Below are 25,833 nucleotides of genomic sequence, written 5' to 3' on the forward strand. Positions count from 1 at the left end.
ATCCGGGAGCGCCTGTGGTGCCCTAAGTTCTCCTAGGAGGCTTGGGATTGGCTGAGCGCGGGACCGACACGGGGCGCTGGTTGGCCGGAGAACAAGCACGTCACGGCGACCTGCGTGTCGTCCTAGCACCGCCCCCGTCCCCTGATGGGTCGGGGATCTGACCATTCAGCAGGCGCGGCGCGGGCTTCGGTTGCGCGAATTTGTGTTTGCCGCCTCAGTTCCCGCGGCCCCAACGTCCCAGGGGCGGGACCGGAGTCGGTGTCGGTGGCCTTCCTTGGAGCCAGCCTCTGGTCTGACCCAACAAACAGACCCTGGCTGGGGCGGCGGTTGCGGTGAGTGGGACTTTGTCCACCTGATTCCTCTTGAGGGGCAGCAGCTGGAAGCGGCTGAGGGTCTCTCCCCCAGTTCGGGGATCTCTCCGTGGGACTAGATGAAGACAGTGGGTAACGTTCAGGGCCCTGTGGTGGGTTCAACCCTCCAGGAGCCTGGGACTGATGACGAGAAGGGAAACTATTGGGGGAAGCTAAGTGGACCACAAATCCTTGAGCTAAGATTTGTGAAAGAGGGTTGCGATCGAAAACGTGCCTTTTAACGTTGTTTTTGCTATGAAAATTTCTTCAGTACAGACTGAGAGCCTGGATTGTACGTCCTTGCACTCCTCACAATATCCAGGCTGTATATGAGGAATGGATTTTGCTTCGATAATGTTTAGATGGAGATATCCAGTGGGCAATTAGAAATAGATATTGAAACTCGGAAGAGAGGTGGATTCTAAAGGATGTGTGTGGAAGCTATGGGAGTAAATGAGATTACCCAGAAAGGGCATGTGGGGCAAAAAAAAAAGACCACTGATTTCGCATTGATACAAGTCAGTTTGTGGGAATACAGAATTCATCTTAAATCTCCTTAATGACTTCATCATATGTCCAGTAACTGCCTAACCAAAATTGTTACTTTCTATGCTTTGTGGTTTCTGCATATTGTGAGGGTTTTGGTCAAAATCTATTAATTTAACCAGTTTGGTATCAGTATGTTAGATTAACTGAAGAAATGCTAATTGATTTCTTTAAATCTCATACTTGTTCCCTTAGGAGTAAAGGGAAAAGCTACATACAATAGAGTTCTCAAAATCAATGATTGTTTGCATATCAACTTAATAAAGATATTTTGCCACATTTGAAAAGAAGGTAATGTTTAGATTCTTTCCTCAGCCCCTAAGGATCCTATCAACTATAAACTATCAATACATAATACATAAAAATACTGCAACAATTTTTTACCTTGATGTACTGGCAAGAGCATGATAGGCCTGGGAATCAGAAATCTCCAATTCTAGTTGTAGAGCATTTTCTCACAAGGTACAAGACCTTGGCAAAGTCACATAACATGCATCTTCTGTGTATATGTGAAACCTGGTTAAAATATTACCTCCCCTACCTAGCTCATTAAGTTGATGCAAGGATCTTGGGGAAGAATCTTGTGTTTTCCTTAATAATAGGTAGGTACATTGGTAGGCTTCATTTCATAGAATAACTATTAACATTAATCTATAGGGAGAATGACTATAAAGGATGAAAATGATCAGCAAAATCTATAAGGATTTTATCTCATTCATCTATAATCACACTAAATATAAGTAAGCCAGATATGTTTGCCTGTAATTTTGTTACTATGTGGTTAAATCATGTTTCTTCTCATTCTTTGTTTTTCTCACTCATTCATAATATTCTCTTTCCTTCTTTAGGATACTTAGCATTTGAAATAGAATAAATCATTCACCAAATATCCTAGAGCTTGCAGGACCCCAGATGAATACCAGGTATAGAAATATTCTTACAAACTGTTTTCTCCACAGCTGCTTACATAATTTGGGAAGATAGGTTAGAATAGAAAAAAGAATATAAGTTTTAGAATCAGGAAAATCTGGGTCCATATCCCAGCTCCACCATTTAGTAAGTGGGTGGCCTTGGTCAAGTTAATTAACTTTTCTAAGCCTCCTTTTCCTCATCTGTAAAATGGGGAGGGTAGTTTCTGTCTAATACAATATTATTGTGAAGGGTTAAGTAAGATTATGGAAATAAAGGTCCTAGTACATAGTAGACATTCAGTAAATATTAGTTTCATCCCCTGCTCTTATTTTAGTTCCACGGAGGATCATTTTATTGATGGAAAACACTACCTGAACTCCTGAGATTAAAAATCACTTATTTATTTACATTCTAGACAATTGGGAAAGTGGTTGGGTTCCCTCCCTCTTCCAAACACTAGTTCCTTAATGAGAAAAATTTCACATTGGGTATACCAAGTTTCCTCAAAAGTCCCCAAGCCTTTTCCCCCCTCAATGGAGTAGGAAGGAGGAGTTTGCCACCTGTCTTCTGATTTTCTCAGTCTGTCTTTAATATGGGGACCACAGAAAATTGACTTGTTATTTGTCTCCTTGAAACATTTATTTCTCTTTTTCTCCTAGGGAAAAGCAGTTAAGGCTGACAGATGGATTTTTTTTTCCTTCTAAATTAGAGTTGCATTCATGGAGTACCTTTATTCTTGTATTGTTTTTCTTTGTGCCAGATGTTCTTGATGAATACAATGGGGAACATGATCCAGTGAAGCGATCATATTCCTTTTGCTTTAATTTTGGCCCTTCTGTTCTACCCTGCTGCAACATCACTGATTCAGGCTACTATAAGATATTCTTTGAGAATTTGTCAACTTCTGTTAAGTCTTTTGAAAGGTCCAGATGTGCAATAAGTTCAATGCATTTTCTTTTTTAAAAATGTCATTATCAAATTAACTATAGGATCAAATTCATTTCTTACATTCTAGGTAAGATAGTATGCTAACTTGCTGTAAACTGGTTGTTTCTGCTTTATCCAACTATAGTTTCTTTTATTCATTTAGTGATCTCTTGGTTTTCTGTAATCTTTGGGGTCTAGGGCAGCAGTTCTGAATTTGAGGGGGGGTGGGGCGGTGTTTATAGACCCCTTTGAAAATCTAGTAAGAGCCCTGAATCCCATTCCCCAGAAAGAAGCACTTACACACATACATGGAAAATTTTATACCCAATTTTAGGGAGTTTGTGTCTCCTCTGCCTCCAAAGTCTATGTACCCCAAATTAAGGAAAAGACTAATAGCTAACATTTATTGAATCTTACTTTGTGCCAGGTAATGTGTAATAGCTGCATTTATTATTCTTATTTAATTCTCATGATCTGTGAAACAAGTACTGTTATCCATGGTTTCTGGTTATTGTTGTTTTTGTTTTTAATGAGGAAAGTGTAGCATAGAGAGATTAACTGTATCTAAATCATATAGTGGTAAGTGATATAGCCAATCCTGGTTTAGCTTTTACCCTATACTGCCCCAAAAGTAAACCTAAAGTAGTGTAGGTTGGGCTTTAAAGGCACTCTTAACTACTGAAATTGTTAGAGAAATTTCTAAAATTGAGTGCTTTATATCTATTGATTTATTCAATACTCACTAAACTCTATGAGAAGTACTAATATCCCATTTAATGGATAAGGAAACTGAGGAACAGAGAAGTTATCTTGATCAAGTTCTCATTGCTAGCAAGTTTTAAAGCTAGGTTTCAGATCCAAGCAGTTGATTTGTAGGTTCCTTGCACTTAAACACTATATCATACTGCCTCTCATGAATAGGTGAATGATAAATACATTAGATAGAGAGACTCAGATAAACTGAAAGTTTTGTCACTTATTAGCTTTGTGACCTTCAAAAAATTTAATCTCTACTTGTTCCCTTGTTTTCAAAATAGGGGAATTTAAAACTTTCATTTAGATATTATGAGCTCAAATTAGACAAGGATTGAAAGCACACAGCTAGGAATGCAGTGGATCCAGAATTTGAACCTAGGCCCGAAACCACTACACCATTCAGCTTCTAGAAGTAAAAACTTTACAATCAGACACACCTAGATTCAAATCCCAGCACCACTATTTAATTGATATATGAAGTTAGGCATGTTACAATTGGTTATCTATAAAATGGATAATAATGTTTTCCTGAAACAATTATAGTGAGAAATATTGTGTGCCTGGTAATTAGTAAGCTCTAGTAGATGGTAGGTGATCAGTAAACTGGACCTAATATTTTAGTTCAGAAGCTTCATCAGATGACACCTGAATCTAAGATCGAGAGCAATGTATTCTTAGTACAAGATAAGATAAATATTTTTTCAATTAAACTATTTAATAATCTGTCACCATGAGAATACATTGTGGTAGGTAGCTCACTGTCAGCTTTCTTGCTTTAATTGTATATGGCTTTGGGCTGTTATTTTCTCCTCAGTGTTCCTTTCCATTGTCTTTTTCTTATGATACTTTTATAAATTTACTCTGTTATATAAAATTAAAACTTTATAATGGAACCGTATGAGATTAAACATTGAATGAAACTTGCTTTGCACTGTCTTTAGGATCCTTGTTGAGGAATTATTTATAATTATGACCTTTTGGTGCTTCAGTAATTACACTTGCTTGATAGGGCCCAAGATAACCAAACTTAGAAACACTAAAATTAAGAATCTATTAAACTTGTGTATTTTTCATAATTTCATTAGGTATTGTGTAGCAGTTATCTAGAAATTAGGTCAGAGGACAGATTTTAAATTTAAATATAAACTCATGGTTTATACAAATTTTTCTATGACTTAAGGAGAATTTTATAGAATTGATGCTCCAATTTTTTTTTAAGCTTGTGTGTATAGAAATTTATGCATAAGGGAAAAAAAGACAGAAAAAAGTCATACCCAAATTTTGAGTGTTTATTCTGATAGAAGTTGCAGGTGATTTTTATTCTTTTGAACTTTAAAGAAATGTTTCTCTAACTCTTCTAAAATTACAAAAGTAACCTGAAAAAGCCCTATCACTTAAAAATAGCTAACTTCTTTCCTACCAGTTTCTACCAAGTTTGTTTTTTTCTGTGCTTTGATTTAAACATTTTTTTTAAAGGTTTCCTTCAAGCAGGATGGTCCCATTCTACTTTCCTCCATCAAAATGTGCACTTTGGAACCCAACACCGATTGGAGATTTTACCTACTTACGTCTCAATTACTACAGGTATGAGATGTTTCTCTTTTCCAATCAAGCTAGTATAAACAGGAGACATAAAAGGATATGTAAGACAAGATAATTACTATAACCAATTATTCATTTTTTTTTACTTTATCATACAGAAATTCCCCATGACTTCTTAAATCTGTTCCTCATGCTTTTGAGAAATAATCTTAATTTCACATTTAAAATATTCTACAAAAAGTTTTAAATATTGTAGGAATTCAAAAGAGAAGAAATACAGGAAAACCGGAAAGGGTTTTTCATCATTTCGCATGGAATCTTTGTGGAAGATTGAGAAGACTGAATTGATTTTGAGTGGACAGACCACCATAGAAATAATATAAAATGTCATGTTTAGGACAAGGACCTTGAAAGAAAGACATGGAAGTTTAGATTTAAATTAATAGGAAATAGAGACCCATTGAGTAAGGGAGTTACTTGTTAAAAACAATATTCTAAGATGATTTTATAGTGGGAAGAGCCTAGTGTCAGCCTAGTTGAGAGAGTTTTCTTTCATCTAAGCAAGAAAGGCTTTATGCCATAGTGGTGTAAGGTGTTATTGTTGAGTCAGACTACCCAGAGGATCAAATCCTGATTTTACCACTTATTATTTATGTGACCTCAGTAAAGTGGCCAAGTATCGGTTTCTTTGTTTATAAAATGAGGATAATAACATTCATTTTTTAGCACTCTCATAAAGATTAAATGAGACAGACTCTAAAGTAGTTGGCACCATGCCTGGAACATAGGAAATATTTAATACATGATAGCTCTTACAAGAATTTAGAGCAATGTGGTGGCATTGAGAGCAAAAGGGAAGACCAAAACAAGGAGTTTTTAAGAAACAGTTTATAAGATTTGATGATTGACTGGATAGAGGAACTGAACAAAAGATATAAGTCAAAAAGTGTTCAAATTCTAAACCAATAGGTATAGAAGGATGGTACCTTTGTCAAAAACAGTGACATTCATGGGGAAGTTCAAGTGGATTATGTTAGACTTGTTCATTCTTTTTCCCTGTCTCTTAACCTGTATTTCATATTTTCACTAGTTGTCTTTCTGTGCTACATTTTGAATCATTTCTTCTGCTTTTCTACTCTTAATTTTTCTCTTTAGCTGTGCTTAACTGCTATCTAACCTGTACCTTTAGTTTTTTAAAATGTGAAATATACTATATATACAAAAGAATGTTTATAATATCTATGTACAGTTTATAGAATAGTAATAAAACACATTCAAATACCTGTCATCCATTGATTACAGGCATACCTTGGACATTGTAGGTTCAGTTCCAGACCATCACAATAAAGTGAATATCGCAATAAAGCAAGTCACGAATTTTTTGGTTTTCTGTGCATATAAAAGTTATGTTTACACAATCCTGTAGACTATTAAGTGTGCAATAGCATTATGTCTAAGAAGACAGTGTACATACCTTAATTAAAATGTGACAGGCACGAAATGAGCACATCCTGTTGGAAAAATGGTACCAATAAAGTTGCTCAACACAGGGTTGCAACAAACCTTCAATTTGTAAAAACATGCAATATCTGAAGCAATAAAGTGAAGTGCAGTAAAACAAGGTATGCCTGTATATAATCCATGGAGTTTTTATTGATTACATTTTTTCATTTCTTAAAGTTCTGTGTGGTTCTTTTTCAAATTTGCCTAGCTTTGTTTTATTCCCTTTTGTTTCTTGCTCATATTTTGGAGTCCCACTTGTATTTCTTTAAACATTTTAATCATACTTATTTATATTCTGTATTCAACAATCTAGTATCTAAAGTCCGTTGACAGTATGTAAACAAATGGGTGTGACTAAGTTCCAATCTAACTTCTTTCACAAAACAGAAGGCTGGCTTCATAGTTTGCCGATCCCTGTTCTTATTCATAGAGATAAGCAAATGCCTGAAGAACAGCTATAACTTCAATGTCTGCTTATTGCCACTCTGGCTTCCAGACATTTCCCTCCTCTCCCACCTCTGCCACCTTTGATCCCTTGGTATTTCTCTGAGGATGATCTTCCTGTACTTTTAAAAGATTCGTGTTGTATTTTAGTTAGCGTTCCATGGCAGGAGGCTTTTTTAGGATATCAGATCTACCGTATTCATAAGAGATTTTTGTTATTTTCTAGAAATCCAAAGCTTGTGGTGACTGAAAAGACCATTCGACTTGCTTATCGTCATGCTAAGCAGAATAAAAAAAACTTGCCATGTATTTTACTGGGTTCTCTCACAGTGGATGAAGGTAGTGTATTTGAAAACATTATTTGTATGGCTGTAATATAAATTATATTGTTGATTCAGAAAACTTGTGATGATGTATTTTGTGCTTTTTTTTGCTGTAAGTAAAGCAAACAAATTTACAGACATCATAGTGTAGTCAGGTGGAAGAATATATATATGAAAGTCATTTTTAAAAATAAAGTGTTTAGAATGAGCAAAGTGCTTTGTTATATGTAGTCTTGCTAATTTTTAATTAGTGTGCTGTATAATAGCTGTTACTTTTATTCTTCAGATGAAGAAGGTGTGACATTGACAATAGATCGTTTTGATCCTGGACGAGAAGTACCTGAATGCTTAGAGAGAATCCCTACTGCTTTTCTTCCTGGAGACTTTTTGATTCCATGCAAAGTTCATACTCAAGGATTTTGTTCAAGAGAAATGCTAGTTCATAATGCAGAAGACTTCAGTTCAGCTTTTAAGGTGAGATCTGTTTGATATCTTGATTGTTTGTAACTCAACACAAGAATGAAACTATGTATAATAGGTTGTATTTTAATAAACCCATAACTGAGAAATTTTCATAATAGTTTCTGATTGGATGATTGTTGACCTAAGATTCAATTAAATGTGGCGTCTGAGTATAGGAATGCTAGGTAGATGACATGAATAGCATTTTAAGACAGGAAAGTACAAGAAATGCTCAAGGTGATGTTAAGGGTATAGATAGTTGCTGGATTTGTGGACGATAAGACTGTAGTTGTAGTTCGGCTAGATTATAGAAAGCCTTGAATGCCAGACTAAGGAATTTGAACTCGGTAATATGGGCCATGTAGAATTGTTGAAGGTTTCTGAAAATACGAAGCACTGTCAAATCAGGAATGATTAGTCTGATAGAATAGGCCTGCTGAAATCTGAGAGAGCAGGTGGGCCATTGCAGTAGTCATGTGTACTAGAGAGGAGTGTGTAAGTCTGTAGTAGAGTGATGGCGTTGACACTATAGAGGACACCATAGGCATGAGTAACCACAGTGGACTAACTTAACAATAGGGGTAACATAAAAAAAGAGGAATGGACTTTAGATTCTCTTAAGTGGGAGTCAGGGTTGAATTATGTTTATTTTTTCCCATGTAATAAGTATTTGTTGGGGTCAGTATTCTTTTTTTTTTTAGTGCAATTTTATTGGGATGTAATCACATAATATACAATCATTCAAAGTATACAATCAGATGTTCACAGTATCATCATATAGTTGTACTTTCATCACCACAAACTTGGAACGTTTTCATTACTCCAAATAATAAAATGAAAATTAAAATAAAAAATATCCAAAACATCCCATTCCTCTCCTCCCCCATTGTTCATTTCCTTTTTTTAATACAGTTTAATTGAGATCTATTCACACACCCTACAGTCATCCACAGTGTATAATCAGTTATTCACAGCACCATCATACAGTTGTGTGTTCATCACAGAATCAATTGTTGAACCTTTTCTTTACTACAAATTAAAAATAAAAGCAAAAAAGAACACCTAAATCTTTCCATCCCCTCCATCCCACCCTGTTATTCATCTAATTTTTTCCCCCATTTTTCCACTCATCTATCCATATGCTGGATAAAGAGAGTGTGAGCCACAAGGTTTTCACAGTCACACAGTCGCACCATGCAGTGGATACAGTTATACAGTCATCTTCAAGAATCAAGGTCACTGGGTTGTAGTTTGACAGCTTCAGGTATTTCCCTCTAGCCATTCCAACGCACTGAAGACTAAAAGGTGATATCTATATAGCGCATAGGAATACCCTCCAGAGTGACCTCTCGATTCCATTTGAAATCTCTCAGCCACTGGAACCCTACTTTGCTTCATCTCTATTCCCACTTTTGGTCAAGAAGATCCTCTTAATCCCACAGTGCTTGGTCCAGGCTCATCTCCAGGAGTCATTTCCCATGTTGCCAGAGGGATTCACACCCCTGGGAGTCATGTCCCACATAGAGGGGAGGGTAGTGAGTTCACCTGCCAAGTGGGCTTAGACAGAGAGGGGACCACATCTGAGCAACAAAGAGTCTCTCTGGGGGGACTCCTAGGCACAATTATAAGTGGCCTTAGCCTCTCCCTTGCAGCAGCTAGCTTCACAGAGGAAGGCCCCCAGATCGAGGGCTTGGCCCACTAAATTGACAGTTCTCAATGTTTGCGGGAAAATCAGCAGTAGCCAAGGTGGGGAAGTCCAACACTTTCTCATTTCTCCCCAGCTCCTCGGGGCAGGGGGTGGGAGGGGTGCAAATACACTTATACTCTCTGCCCATATCACCCTGGGATGTGTCAGGATTTCATGGGGCCAGTATTCTTTACTAAGAATTTGAGGTGCTGTTGGGACATCCAAGTTGGGAATGTGGAAGTGTGTGATGGAGCTTGGGATATTAAATTTTTTGAAATAATTATGCATGTAACCTTTTTGATCATATGGAAGAAATGAGAGAATTGAAATGCTGCAAATCAGAATTCATTTAATTTTTTTTGTGCAAGCGATATATACTTCTGTGTGGTGGTGGGGGGGGTCAGTAAACAGAAACCTTCAGTGTTATGGATAAATTTCAGAGTTTTAAAATAATTATACAATATTGATTCCTCAGGCTTTGCAACACCATGTATGTAGCAAAGATTCCTTGGACTACAGTAAGCTGCTTTCCCTAAGAACTCATATCACTTCCAAGGAGAGCCTGGACAACATAGATTTTGACTTTCATTGGGCAGCAGTAACTCTAGCAAATACCTTTAGATGCACACCTGTGAAGCCCATCCCCATTATCCCAACAGCTCTGGCAAGAAATTTGAGCAGTAACCTGAATATTTCCCAAGTTCAAGGAACCTATAAATATGGGTAAGTAAAACATATATTAATCCAAAATTTTAAATATTGGTTGCATTAGTATATTTTCAGAATATCCACATAATATGAAATAATCATGTAGTTAGTTTACATGCCAGGGATCTGTGGCAATGTGATAAACAACCAAGGAGCGTAAAATATGAAAGTGTTAATTTTTGCTGAATATAGCATTTCTTTCAAAGAGTTGTACCCATTACCCCAAGAAAAATCAGTGGTAAATTTGTATTAAAATTGGTTGAATTTTGTGATTTGAAAATGTAAGGGAAATTATGCTTTTGCCCTTTGTATTTTTATTACTATAATCTGACTGATTATGAAAGTAAGAGAGGCTAGAGACTTTGATTTTAAGATGCTATTTTAATTGTAGATAATGAGCATTGCAGGTAGAGAAAGAATAACTAAATAAAAATTTAGAGTACTCTTGCTTACCAAATTGTTAACTATTTGAGGTGGAGTTTCCTCACTTAGCTGGAGCAGCTTCCTATTGCCATTCTTGGGTTTCTTGGGAAACATAAGTCAAAATGCATCCTTTCTGATCCTCAGCAGGGCTCCTTCCCTGGATCCTCGTCCACTTTCTTTATCCATTGTCTGCTGAGCTGAGTTAGACCACGTAGGCACCATGCTGCTCTAAAATGTGACCACAGGCAGCCCTAAGCAATTCTTTTTCTGGCTTTTTCCCATTTCCCCCAGTTCCTGTTAGGTCTTTATTAGGTCTTTAATGTTTGCCAAAGTACACTCAACTCCAAGTCTTTATCCTCTAAAAATACCTCTTCAAAATGGACGAGAAAAAGAGAGGACTTTTTTTCAGAGGGTCCTTGGGCTAGTATGAAAGATTACATTTTTGAATTCCAGACGCTGGCCAGAGCTCCTTTCTGGTTGGAGGGCACAAAGGAAAAAGTTGGTATATTCCAAAATCATGGATATGGTTGGTGGTCAAAAAATGGAGGAATGTAGTGTATGGAACATTTAATTCTCTTAGAGTAATAAAGTATTTCTCAATTGGGACATGGGAATTTTGGGTAACATTAACCAAAAATTAATTTGTTTTTCCTTAGTACCCAAGCACGAATCTACTTTTCTTTGAATTACCCATCTGTGATCTCTTGGCATGCTGGTGGACAGTCAATATTCTGTCCAATGTCCTGTTTCTCTTACCCCTTCCTACCTGGAATTATCTTCTGAATTTGTGACATTTGCCCTTTCCCTGACTATGTTCATCCTAATATTTATTAGGATCCATTTCAGACTAGGTATTATGTTTGGCACTAGAAATAGATTTTAAAAAATACTTAACTGTGTATTAGTATATTAACATTTAAACATGATGTGCTATAATTGAGGTTTATATACAGTGCAGGGAAAGCAGGAAGGTATGTCCAGGTTGCCTGAGAAAATCATGGAAAGCGACAGCTGATTTTTAAGAAGTAGGAATTTATCAGGTAGGCAAGGAAGGGGAAGAGTTTTCAAAGTAGATGTGTCTTTGTTGATACATAAATCTGCCAGCTCAATCTTTATTTTCTTGTCAGATGGCCTGATTGCATTTTAGGGTTATTTTAGCAAATACATATATTTCAAAACCTTTTTGGCCAAATATGAATTAAAATGTATATAAGCATATGAATCTAGCTATACTATGAATATACAATCAATATTTAGATAACCTTATAAAACTTCAAAGGCTGGTTTTTAAACTTTCTTATTTTAAAAGCAAATATATATACTAAATAAATACATATTTTCCAGTATAAGGTTTTCTATCACTGATAGCATTGTTTTTATTTTTGTGTTTTAAAGCCATTATAATAAAATTGACTCTCAGTAGTTCTATTGTGGTTTTTCATATGAAACATACTATCAGAAATAAATATAACCACAAAATATAAGGCCTTTGGGGGAAAAGTGAGCTTTTGGGGTCTCTCATGATGGTTCCAAAGTTCTTTGATAGTGATTGAAGAAATGTAATTTATGAAAAGTTGAATATACCTGACTTAAATCAGCCTCCTTCAGTGAGAGTTCACATCTGTGTCAGGCTTGTCAAGTCAGCTGGATGGTGGAATACTTCCAGTTAAGGGGGAGTTCAGTTCTCCCAGGGAAACCTATTTGGTTCAGAATATGACTTGATTTTAATGCATTTGATTAAAGTAAGTTAAGTTGGTACTTTTAAAGGAAAACTTTTAAAAGGTATATAATCCTCAATGACTATTTTAACAGAAGTTTTAAGGTATTAAGTGTTTTTCATCTCTTCCTCTTAACTAGAGTTTTTTAATAGACTTTAAGATGTTTTCTTTGTGTGTGTAAGTGTGTGAGCGAGTGAGAGACAAAGTTTCATTTGAATTATTTCCTCTATCTTGATTGTTTCTTCAACACTTAAGTAAAAAGTACATATAGTAATGCTTTCAATTATTTTCACATGAATGTCTTCTCTTTAGATATCTTACCATGGATGAAACACGCAAATTGTTACTTTTGCTGGAATCTGATCCCAAGGTTTATTCTCTACCATTAGTGGGAATGTAAGTGTTGCATTATTTCTGAAAACCTTTTCAGCCAAATGTGAACTAAAATGTATATAAGCATATGAATCTACTTATACTAAGAATATATAATCAATATTTAGATCACCTTATAAAGCTACAGAGGCCGGTTTTTAAACTCATTTTAAAAGCAAAGCCAGCTAAAGCAAACTTGTGCCAAATATAGGAATTTAAACTTTAATATGTAAAACAGATGAAAATTGAATTTTGGTTGAAGTTGAAGCTTTAGAATCCTGTTCCTTCAATCATTGCTCACTACCCCCTGTCCTTAAGGCACCTTGAAGAACTTCAGGAGTCAGAATAACACAGTATAAAATTCTCTGCCAAGCAATTTTGCAGAAATTCCCTTTAGTGTTAATGGCTTTCTCTTTAGAATTAATGGTTAATGACATTTAGAAGGATTACTCTGAAATTTATATTCATTCATTATTTATTGAGTGTTTTCCATATGCATAGCGATATGTTTGATACCATGTTGGAGTTTAAAGCTCCTTCTCAAAGAATTTATAAACTAAGTGAGGAGATAAAATATTCAGTTATTCACACACAGAAAGATGATAAGGAAGCACATGATTAACTATGAAATGAGCAGCATCAACAGTGAGCACTATACTGTTTATTAGAGAGAGATGATAAAGGACATTTCCTTAGAGAAGGCAAATTTGGGATGGACCTTTTAAGGTTTTGGAGGGTAAAAGAGGGAAGGTTGTTGGAGAAGGGAACCCATAAGAGGACATGGCATATGCAAAGTTAAAAGATGAGAATGTGTAAGTGTTCTGTGGACCATGAAACCTATTTATAGTGTATTTGCTGTCGTCCTGGTATGGCTATGGTTTATTGATGCCTACTGAATATTTATTAAGAGCTTTCTATGTTTCTGGATACCTATATATGTAACAGCATTTAATTCTCTCAACTCTATATAAAGTAGTTTTAGGCTTCAGCTTTCAGTCTCCCCTAATTCAGCCCATCTTTCCAGTCCATGCTAGTTCATACCAGTGTGCTTTCATCTCTTTCCCATTTTCTCTCCACATTTCAGGTGGAGGAGGACAAATAGTTTGGTCTAGGGTTTACACATTTCTGTTTTGTGAGACCCTTTTAAAAATATATATAGATAGATGAAGAGAAGTTGTGAGTTTACAGAAGAATCATGCATAAAATACAGGACTCCACTGTAACACCCTATTATTAAACACGTTGTGTTGGTCCAGTAAATTTGTTATAATTGATGAAATAACATTTTTATATTATTTAACTATGGTCCATGGTTTAACTTAGGGTTCACTGTGTAATGCAGTTTTTAAAATTTTTATTCTATTACCATATATACAACCTTTTCTTCTTTTAACCACATTCAGTTATATATATTTCAGAGCTACTGATCACATTTACAATGTTGTGCTACCATCACCACCATCCATTACTATAATATTTGCATCATTCCAAATAGGAACTCTGTACATTTTAAGCCTTAATTCCCTATGCCCTATCCCCACCCCATCCTCTGGTAACCTGTATTCTAGATTCTGACTCTGTGAGTTTACTTATTCTAATTGTTTGAAATAGATCATGCAATATTTGTTCTTTTGTGTCTGGCTTATTTCACGCAATATGATGTCTTCAAGGTTCATCCATGTTGCTGCATATAACAGTACTTCATTTCTTTTTATGGCTGAATAATATTACATTGTTTGTAAATATCACATTTTGTTTATCCATGGAAACTTGGGTTGCTTCCATCTTTTGGCAAATGTGAACAATGCTGCTATGAACATCACTGTATGTGAGACCTTTTAATGTGTTTCTGGTGAATATTAAGAAACTGCTGTATTACCTTGTGAAGAACATAATCCAAATATTGAATATTAATTTGTGAATGATTATAGTTTTTAATTTCTAGTTTTTCTTCTTTTAGTTGGCTGTCTGGAATTATTCATATCTATAGCCCTCAGGTATGGGCTTGCTGCTTGCGATATATGTTCAGTTCTTCTATTCAAGAAAGGCAAGTGTTATTTTCTTCGATAGTATTTTATTTAGATCTTTTCCTGCATTCATATTTTATTTGTCTCATTTAAAATTCATGCAATGCCTTAACCTTCTGCAATACTTATAAACCAGAAGAACAAACACATTAAGAAAAACAAACCTTTTATTAAATGGGAATGAAAGAATAAAACCAGACAAAAAAGTTGAGTTTGCATTATACTTGGAAATATGAAGGAATTGACTTGCCTAACCACAGAACTGTGACACTAAAGGTATGCTTTAAGAGTTGAGAAAAACCCTAGAGATTGCCTACTCCAGCATCGTATTTTGTAAATGAAGAAATTCATTTTCAGTGAAATAAGTGTAAATGAGTTAGAATTTGTTACCTTCAAGTGTTAAGTTAAACAATGTGGCGACTATTTGGGAAGAGATGTTTAATTTTCTTCCTGGAACTAAAGCATAAGCTTTGGAATTAATAGTCAGGAAAACTTTATTTCTAGCCTCAGTGCCACATTTACTTGGTATGTGATGTCACCACTTATCTCTTAACATCTTCAACTATTAAATGAGAATTCCAAAGTTTCTTTCCAACTTGGGAGACTATAATAGACTTAAAAAAACAACTTTGTTGCAAAGGCAGGACAAGGAAATAAATCAGACATACATAAAGATACACAATAAAAATAAATCTTCCATTCCATTTCCCCAGTCCCTATCCCCAGAAGCAATCACTGCTAAATATTTCCTTGTTTCCTTGCTGAAATAGTCAATGCATAGACAAGTATCTCCCCTGGTCTGTAAAAAAAAAAGTATCAAATGATAGCATACCATTTTTCCTTTTCTTCCTTTTTTCTCTGTATCACTATATCTTGGAGATCATTACATCTTGACATGTACAGATTTAATACATTTTTTTTTATAAGTGACATGTAGTATACATAGTATATATAGTATTTTTCAAACTGGTCCTATTGCTCTTGCATTCGGTGGTAGACTGAATATTTTGTACATACATCTTTGTGTGCAAATACTAGTATATTGCAGGATAAATTTAAAGTGGTTTTTCTAGGTAAAAGAATGTGTAATTTTAAATTTTGATATTGTCAAAACGTCCTCAAAAAAGACTTTACCAATTTATAGTCCTTTCAACAGTATATGAGATTGACTGTTTTTTCCACCCCCTTACTAACATTGTGTTCATTCAACAAGTATTTATTGAATGCCTGTTCATAATACTGGGGATAAGCAGTAAAGAAAATAAAAACCCCACTAAGATTGACCATAAACAGAACAAATAAGTAAAATAAATATTAAGGTAATAAGTGCTGTAGAGAAAAATAAAGATAGGGAAGGGGATTTGAATCTGGATGGTAGTGGAGGGTAGCAGGTTGCAATTTTAAATAAGGTGGTCAGGGAGGCAAAGATTTGAGGTACAGGAGGAATCCATGTGGCTCTTTGGGGCAGTGTTCCAGGCAGAGGATACATTACATGTAAAGGCCCTGGGTGGGAGCTCACCTTGCATCTTCAAGGAACAACAGTATGGCTGGAGAGGAGTGAGGGAAGGGTGGTTAGTAGGAGAGGAGCTCAGAGAAGTAACAGGAAGGCCATTATTAAATTTTTGATCTTTGCAAATCTAATAGGTGAAATATGATCTTTGTACTGATTTGTAAGAACTTTATATATAAAGATGGCAAGCAAGATTTTTCCTCAGTTTTCTTTTTGTTTAACTTTGGTTAATGGTATTTTTCTTAAACAGGCTTTTTTTTTTTTTTTTTTTTAAGTCAGATTTATCAAGTCTTTTTTTCCCTTTTTGGCTTCTCTATTTTATATCTTGCTTAGAAAGGATTTTCCCATTCCACAAGACTATTGAAATAAAAAAATTTCTTATATTTTCTTGGATGTTTCTACAGCTAACTTTTTTACATTTTGTTTCAACTTTGCAAGAAAATTAGCTTTCTTTGCAATAAAGTAGACATTAAATATTTGATTTTGATCCTTTCCAATGATTGTCATGTTTTAGGGTACTTAATTTGCATTGTTAATTAGTGATCTTGCTTTAATTATTACTTGACAAAAGTGCATGGCATAATTAATTTTTTTAAAACTGTTGTAGCAACTGATATAGAGCACAAAATTTCCCTTTTTAATCATATTCAAGTCTACAGTTCAGTAGTATTAATAATAGTCACAATGTTGTACTACTGTGCTATCAAGTCCTACATCCATTACCTCTCCTTTTTCATTACCTCAAATGGAAACTACTTACCCATTAAACTATAACTCCATCTTCCTGCCCCCCCCACCTCTTTGTCCCTGGTAACTGATAAAACACCATCTGCTTCTTCTAGGTATTTCATATATGTGATATCATACAATATTTGTTTTTTTTTTAAACGAGTTTTATTGAGATAAATTAGCACACCATGCAATCCATCTAAAGTGTACAATCATTGTCTTCTAGTATATTCATAGATTTGTGCTTTCATCACCACAATCAATTCTAGAACACTTTCACCCAAAAAAGAGTTCACTGTGTTATACAGTTCCGTGTTTCATCTTCTGGCTTTCCTTCTAGTGACATACACAACTCTCAACTTTCCCTTTCAACCACACCGGCATCCACATAGCATTGCTTTTAAATGCGCTTGCTGTAATGTGCTATCACCTCTATCCATTTCCAAACATTTACGATCAACCTTATTACAAATTCTGCACAAATTAAGTATCAGCTCCCCATTTGCCACTCTCATTCTATCTTCTATTGATCTGTGTTCTAGATATTAACTCCATGAGTTTGCTCATGATATTTAGTTCATATTAGTGAGGTCATACGATATTTGTCCTTTTGTGTCTGACTTATTTCACACAATGTGTCCTCAAGTTTAATCCATATTATCACATGCATCGAAACTTCGTTTCTTCTTATAGCTGAATGCTATTCCATCGTATGTATATGTGACATTTTCTTTATCCATTCATCAGTTGATGGATTTATTTGAGATTTATTTGAACATCTTTGAGTAGTTGTTCCAAATTCTGTATCTCCTCCGACTTTTTTATTTGATTCTTTGACTGGGCCATAACTTCCTGTTTCTTGTTATGGCTTATAATTTTTTGCTGATGTCTGGGCATCAGATTATCTTGGTGAGTTTACTCTGAAGGGAGTACCACCTGGCTCCAAACTTCCCCAGGGTGGGGATGATGGAGGGGCCAACAAAGTCTCGAGGAGCTTCTTCCAGGGGTCCCCAAAGCTGTGCTTGCTTGATTTGGTACCTGCCTAGCATATGCAGCCCTTTAACAGTCCTCCAAAGCTCTGAGGAAACGTATCATCTTTAAGTCTCCTCCAATAGCTAATCAAAAGCAGTCATCCATGATTGGACCATGCCCTGCCCTCACACTCTTGGAACTTGGGGTACTGAATTTTTATGTCCCTTTCTGGCACCAGCAAGTTTCACCATAGGCAGGCCCCACTGCAGTATCTGAGAGTGGGGATGGGTACTGGTAACTACCACGCAGAGAGCGCAATTTATTGGTATTTACCATAATTTACCTGCCTCTTCTTGCTCTTCCCTGGATGCTCTGCAGTGTGTTCTACTGGACTCCAGAGTTTCACAATTTTTGATCCTGACAGTTTCTGCCTGTTTAGTAATTGTTCTGGTGATAGGACTGATTCCTGGAGCTCCTGCTCTGCTGTCTTCCCATAATTCCTCTGTTTGAAGTTTTTGATTATATTCTCAAGTTCCGTAAAAGTTGATTCTGGACATTTTTGCCAGCTTAATTGTTGCTATTTTATTGATATCATATTTTCAGTGATGTCACTTTATTTTAAGGACTCTTGATGACTGAATATTTGTTGAGTCATTTAATGAATAAGACAGTGAATTTTCATGCTATAAGTTTTTATAATAGTGGAATTCTATAAATATAGTAGGTACTTAGGTAAATCAATCACAGAACATCTATAAAATGTAATAATGGGGTTGTCACTAAAAAAATGAGGTCTGAGTTCTGATATAGAATGGTGACATGGAACGAGATCCAAGATATATTGTCAAGTAAAATAGTTACTGCAACCAGTATGTAAAGTGTAACTGCATTTTTCTTAAATTACATCAAATGTTTGTATAAACCTAGGGAAAAGTTCTGGGGGTATATATATATATACTAAACTGGAGAGTATGGGTGATTTTTATTTTGTTTTATACATTCTTCTTTTATTTGAAGTTTTTATGAATATATTACATAATAAAAATGTATTTTAAAAAATAAAAGTAAATAACACTAAAAGTAAGCATAAATTTGCTCCCCAGTTTTCTTCCAATGACTGGACTGCTTAGTTAATTCATTTACTAGATTGGGAGACTTACATGAGGTACTTTGGGTTTACTCTTGTTATCCTTAGTAAATTTTGATTAAATGGCATTTTTCTATCCAGAGTTTTTTCAGAATCTAGAAGTTTCATCATAGTTCTCTATTCTGTGACACATAAGGAGCCTGAGTTTTATGAATGTCTCCCTTGTGGCAGCATAACTGATCTTCAGTTTCAGTTACTAACCAACCAGGAAACAGTGCATCTTTTCAAAGTAAGTGATTTGATTACTAGTATATTAATGAGTCTTTGAGTTTGCACTTAGACAGTTTAAAGCCAATGCTTTTATCTTTTAAACTTAATTCGAACAATCGTTTATTTACAGCCAGTATTATTGAACAGTAACTTCATTCATTTCTGGTTAATTTTGTTTAGTGTCTATACCATATCTCCAGAACCAAATTACAATAGAGGATCAGAGGTAATCTACAGAATAACCTACTCAAATTTTTCTAAAATCTTTGAAGAATAGACCAGTAATTTGTATATTGTATCATGTTATGATTTTGACAGTTAATTTTGTGATGTTATTGTTTCCTTTGCTCTGGTTGTGTGTTATTTTAAAAAATATGTTTTTTTCCACACTTAAAAGGTAATTGTTTATATGATAGAATTCTAGGATTCAGAATAGATTGTTACTGTATCATTTATTCATTTTTACTATTTAAGTGATGTGGTCCGTTCTTTGAGTGAGTTATATTGTTGCCCGTGATTAAGTTTTCACTTTCAGTTATGTAGCATAGAATGGACAGATTTTTAAAAGATTACAGTTACAGAAATCCGAAGTTCTCCACTCTTATACTATTACCTCCATGTTTAAAAACTACTTTTCATCTAAATAGATGAAATAGGTCATCTTATTTAAGTCATATCTCATAGTGTGACCTGCTTCATTTCAGAATGTTGAACCTTCAGACAAAAATCCAATCCATTTTGAACTGAGTGCTGAAAGCCAAAATGTAGAAGCACAGTTTTTCAACAAGATTTCCAAGAATCTGTCAACTAAGAGGTGAAGGATATTTTTCTATTAGCATGTGCATTTTTTCATTATATTAATTATCTTTTTGGTGAGTAATTAAAATAACTCCCCAATTATTTCTGATGAAATTACTTATAAATCTTTTGTACCATAGGTGTCTTTGTTTTAAATGCATTTCTTCATAATCACTAGGAAGTTGTGTGATACTTTTAACAAAGTGACAACTTATTATGGTTCTCATTTGAGTAGATACATTGTGTAGGAAAAACAAAAAGTAACTGTCAAGAAGTTACCTTGCTTAGGAAGAAGCATCCTGTTTTTATTTAGTTTGCCTTTTGTTTTTTATCCCCTTCCTTGTAGTTTTAAACAAACATGGGCCTATCAGAAAAATGGCTATTAAAAAAAAACTCCTCATAGATCACAGGGGGTGACAGTGTGATTGTGAAGACCTTGTGGATCACACCCCCTTTATCTAGTGTATGGATGAGTAGAAAAATGGGGATAAAAACTAAAGGACAAATGGGGTGGGATGGGGGGATGATTTGGGTGTTCTTTTTTCACTTTTATTTTTTATTCTTGTTCTGGTTCTTTCTGATGTAAGGAAAATGTTCAGAGATAGATTGTGGTGATGAACGCATAACTATGTTATCATACTGTGGACAATGAATTGTATACCATGGATGATTGCATGGTGTCTGAATGTATTTCAATAAAACTGAATTTAATAATAATAAAAAAAAACTCCTCTAGTGAAAAATAGCTCGTTTTAAAAATTTTAAAGCACATACACTTGGGGACTATTAATTAAATAGGACTTAAGAGTTTATGGGTCAGTATATCCATCTTTTGTAAAGATTCTCTCTATTCCAGCTTTCTCACTACTTTGTGCCAGGTAATGTAAAGGAGGCTGTGGATATAGTGGTGTACAAAATAGATGCAGACACAGTCCCTTCTCTCATGGAATTCATGGTTCAGTGATGGTTGCATGTTGTCCGTAACATTGGAGAGGTTCATTGGTTTGAGTTAATAATTGCCAAATATTTAATAACCTCATCCCTTTTCTTTTGGGATTATATATAACCTTGTTAGGTACTAATGGAGTACCAATTCTGATGATGTTGGGTGACTTGATTATCATCCACTGCTGAGGTATTTTCATTTGTCTTTGATCTTTGGCAGTAGGTCTGTGTAGGTTCCCACTGTGACCTGTTCAGGTCTTTGGCTTTCTATCATGTCCATACTGCACTGAAGAATGTGGGATATCATTCTATATTCCCCATGTTATTCTTTAGTGTGGGGGACAGGGAGCTTTGTAGACTAGTTCAGACCACTCTGCTTTAACATGCTATGCAAACATTCCAGTTGCTTCATTGCAACACCATGGCACAGAAAGAACTCTGAGTTTTGGGGGTTTAATACATAAACTCTTTTAGCTTCCTTCTAGTTTATCTCTCCCCTTCCCTAGCCTATCCTACTGAGATTTTGTTTAGTTTAGAGTAACCAAAAAACTGATGCGTAGTCTTCCAAATCTTTAGTCTTAAACTGTCACTTAGCTTTTGCAACTCAGTACTGACACTCAAATTTTTTTGTGTGTTCTGGTGGTGCATTCCACCTGTGATATTATAATGACTACAGCTCACTAAATGGGAGGAGGTTCCTCAATTAACATCTCATCATTCCCACAACAGATTAAAGTACATAGGAAAATGTAATTGCTTACATTTGAAGGCAGGTGCTGTGTTTATTTCTCCGTTCCTCAAAGTGGTTAGCCAGAAGATAGATACACAATAATTGTTGATTTGTTGTGACATTAGGAATACTGGGTTAAACTTAACTATGATCAGGCAAAGAGGGTAATTTATGAAGCATGAGTGTGACTGGGACAGCTCTCCTGGTCAGCTAACACTGACCTGAAAAAGAAAATAATCTGTGATTGTGAAATACTAACTAAATGACCCAACTACTACTGTGGCTTATTAAAGGCCTTTATTCAATTTCAAAAGAAAAAGTATGGGGTTGCTGAAGGTTTTTCTTGACTTCTCTTCTACTCTTTAGGTTTTCCCAAAAGTTATCTCCTGGGAAAGTGCCAATGAATGATCATGACTCTGGTGTTGAAGATGAAGATTTATCTCCAAGACCAATACCTAGTCCTCACCCAGTGAGTCAGAAGGTATCACTGATCTTTTTATTTATTTATTTTTTTAAATTCAATTTTATTAAGATATATTCATATACCATTCAGTCATACAAAGTGTACAGTCAGTTAACACTACCATTATATAGTTGTGTGTTCATCACCAAAATTAATTTTTGAACATTTTCATTACCACACGCACAAAAATAATAAGAATAAAAATTAAAGTGAAAAATAACAATTAAAGTTAAAAAGAACACTGGGTGTTTTTTTGTTTCTTGTTTTTTGTTTTTTTTGCCTCCATTTTTCTATTCATCCATACATGCACTGTACAAAGGGACTGTGGTCCATACGGCTTTCCCAATCACATTGTCACCCCTCATAAGCTACATTTTTATACAATCATCTTCAAGATTCAAGGATTCTGGGTTGTAGTTTGATAGTTTCAGGTATTTACTACTAGCTATTCCAATTCATTAGTACCTAAAAAGGGTTGTCTGTATTGTGAGTAAGAGTGCCCACCAGAGAGTGACCTCTTGGCTCCTTTTGGAATCTCTCTTGCCACTGAAGCTTATTTCATTTCCTTTCACATCCCTCTTTTGGTCAGGATGTTCTCCATCCCACGATGCCAGGTCTAGATTCCTTCTTAGGAGTCATATTCCACATTGCCAGGGAGATTTACTCCCCTGGGGGTAGCACTGATCTTATAATGTACTTACCTCTGTAGTTAGGAACTTAAAAGTTTCTTCATGTTAAAGCACTGAAATACTACTTCCTAAAACTTACCTACGTATCATGCCACAAAATATCTAAATATATCTATGTATCTTCCTATGTCTCTATATATGGATGTATCTAAGAAGTATGTATAATTATTTTTCCCAGAGAAAACTGAGACACAGATTGGTTAAATAACCTGCCCAGTATTACACAGCTAATAAGAAATAGAGCTGGAATTCTGTTTTCAGAGTCTGGTGCTTTCAACCCTCATACTGTTACCAGGGCTTTACATTAGTTTTTTATTACCATAATCTGGAAAGCATCCTGCTTGCTTTAGTAGGTAAATTTCTAATAATCTCTGTCATAATTTTTTGATTGCTGCCAGTCAGTGGGTTATTTTAGAATTGTTGTTTATGTTAGTTGGAAAAATTGCTTATTTCAAAAGAAAAAAAAAAAGGATAGGAAAGATTTTTTTAAAGTTAATATCAAATTATGACCAAATTCATAATAGCAGGTATTTTGTTTACTCTTTAATGCTTTCTTACAACTCTTTTAGTTGGCATTAGTGAAAGAAATAACAGTGAGTAATTCAACTTAGTGGAGAAATATTCTGAATTGTTTATCTGAAGATAATTTCATTCTTTTTAAAACTTTGTAATTTAAAAGTCAGAATCATTATCTACTTCTGTCTAGATCTACTGAAACATTCTACCTGTGTTTTGTGTTTTTTGTTTTTTGCAGAGAGGATTAAAAAAAAATCTATCATATAAAACCCAAGTTTCCCATATTGTGTTCTGTGATCTGAGCAGTGTTAACCAGTGTTCTAATAAAAGAAATTCCATCATTAAATAAGTTTGAGATATGCTTAGTTATGTTCTTTGAGGGCAACACTCTTGTTTATTTTGCTCTCAATTGTTTTCCTAGTGCCTAATATATAGAAAAAGCCTAGAAAATATTTGTTGGCTGTCTGAATAGAGGGAAGAAATGGCTCCTTTAAAAAATAAATATTTGGCTATAATTTGGGAAACTTTGGTCTAAGAAAAGTGAGGCATAAGTCTTTCTCCTAAAAAATATTTTTTCCTCCTTAATTTCTTTTCCATATTTAGGTTTCTAAGATCCAACCATCAGTTCCTGAACTTTCACTTGTATTGGATGGCAATTTTATAGAATCAAACCCTCTACCTGATCCATTGGACATGGTGAATAATGAAAGTCCTCCTTTGTCTATTAATCACTGTGAACTCTTGGAACCATTGCAACCCCAGCTTTATGATGAGAAACACAGCCAAGAAGCCAAAGCTGGAGAGCTTTCTTTGAGAGAGCTACCAAATCAATTGAATGAAGACTCTGCTTCTTTGAGACACTGCAATATAAGACAGCCATCTATCTTTAAAAAAGGGAATCTTCATATCCAGAACAGTGTTAAATCATCTTCTCTTAATGGGCCATCTGCTGACACATCTGAAAAGCTTCAACCATTTTCTGCTGGAACTGTACAAAGAGAAGAGTATCCTATAAAATCATCCACCTTTAATTCTAGGCATTCTTCTCTTGCCTCACAGCCCCATACACAAAATTTTGTTTTTTCACCCCATAATTCAAGAAGACCAATGGAACTTCATATACCTACTCCCCCCCCACCATTTTACCATTCCGCAAATGTTTGCAGTTGTTATCAGCATCATGGCCGTATTCAATATAGTCCAATAAATTCATGGCAAGGAATGGATAGAGTAGGATCCATTCAGGACCTCCATTCTGAAGCTCTTCAAAAGCATTCATTATTTCATCCAAATGGATGTCCAGCTATGTACCACAATGCATTCTGTTCTTCAGGTAGTCCTATAACCTTGAGACCTCAGGGAAGCATGGGTGGTTGTTCTCCCCAGACTACTGTGGAACCATCACCTGTGGCAGGACTGCCTTCACACATGGACTCATGTAACCCTCAACCTTGTGCAGTGTGCATGCACACACCCAAGACTGGGTCAGATAATGGAATGATGGGACTGTCTCCGGATGCTTATAGGTTCCTTACAGAACAAGATAGACAGCTGAGACTACTTCAGGCACAGGTTTGTTTTGAGCTTTCTTTCTTAGTTCTCTTATTAAATTCTTGGTGTTAATATAGTTTCTTAAAGATCACTGGTAACTCTCTTCAGTAATAACATTTTATAGAGTAGAATCACAGAATATAAAACCTAGGAGGTATCTTAGAAACAGAACTCTAATCCCTCTTGTTTCATAGGTAAGTAAAATGAGGAGTACAGACAAAATAATTGGCCCAATGCCACACTGCTAGTTAGTAACAGAACCAGGACTAGAAAGCAAGCCTTCTTTATCTTGCTTTATCTTTGTCTTTATCTTATCCTAACATACTGCACCATAATTGGCATTTTCTTTCGTTTTTCTCCCTAATGGAAAGTATATAATTTAATATTCCTTTATATACTACTAAATATAAGGGCTATACAGTAGATTCAGATACATCTGTAGTTAGTAAACCCTATAGTAGGTATGCTACACTAACCCTTAGCCAGTGTAAGAAAATCTTCTGTTCCAATCATTTTTTTCTGGGACATTTCCTTTCCTTATTAGAGAGTTCTTTGTTTTTTACTTATGTCTCTGCACAGAGTTTTGTCTGTAAGTATTGTCTTTTTTTTTCTCTCTCTCTCTTTCTTCACTGACACCTTTCCTCTACCTACCTTCGAAATCAACTGTTGCTCCCTTCACCCCAAATACCCATATGAACATCCTGAAATATATCCTTCATATTTTTTTTCCATGATCTTATAACTATACAAATATATGTATAATATGCATATAGACATATGATTTTTAAAAAATCATTGTTTTTAAAATTGGAATCATTCCTTGCATTTTGCAAAATAAAAAAATAGGCAATGACATTTCCAATTCTGCTTAAA

General features: G+C 35.1%; 1 protein-coding gene across 1 annotated transcript; it reads left to right on the forward strand.

Annotated features, from left to right (window-relative positions):
• The first annotated feature begins 221 nt into the window (after nucleotides 1-221).
• STIL (STIL centriolar assembly protein) lies at nucleotides 222-22,227 on the forward strand. Its single transcript, XM_037816869.1, has 11 exons — nucleotides 222-332; nucleotides 1,745-1,819; nucleotides 4,968-5,075; nucleotides 7,207-7,319; nucleotides 7,590-7,777; nucleotides 9,928-10,175; nucleotides 12,614-12,697; nucleotides 14,634-14,720; nucleotides 19,140-19,287; nucleotides 19,973-20,140; nucleotides 22,108-22,227. Exons 2-10 carry the CDS (start codon nucleotides 1,809-1,811, stop codon nucleotides 20,084-20,086), a joined length of 1,101 nt encoding a protein of 366 aa, XP_037672797.1. The 5' UTR covers nucleotides 222-332; nucleotides 1,745-1,808; the 3' UTR covers nucleotides 20,087-20,140; nucleotides 22,108-22,227.
• Nucleotides 22,228-25,833: the final 3,606 nt, after the last annotated feature.

Source organism: Choloepus didactylus, chromosome 2, assembly GCF_015220235.1.
Source record: "Choloepus didactylus isolate mChoDid1 chromosome 2, mChoDid1.pri, whole genome shotgun sequence".
Classification (NCBI taxonomy): Eukaryota; Metazoa; Chordata; class Mammalia; order Pilosa; family Megalonychidae; genus Choloepus; species Choloepus didactylus.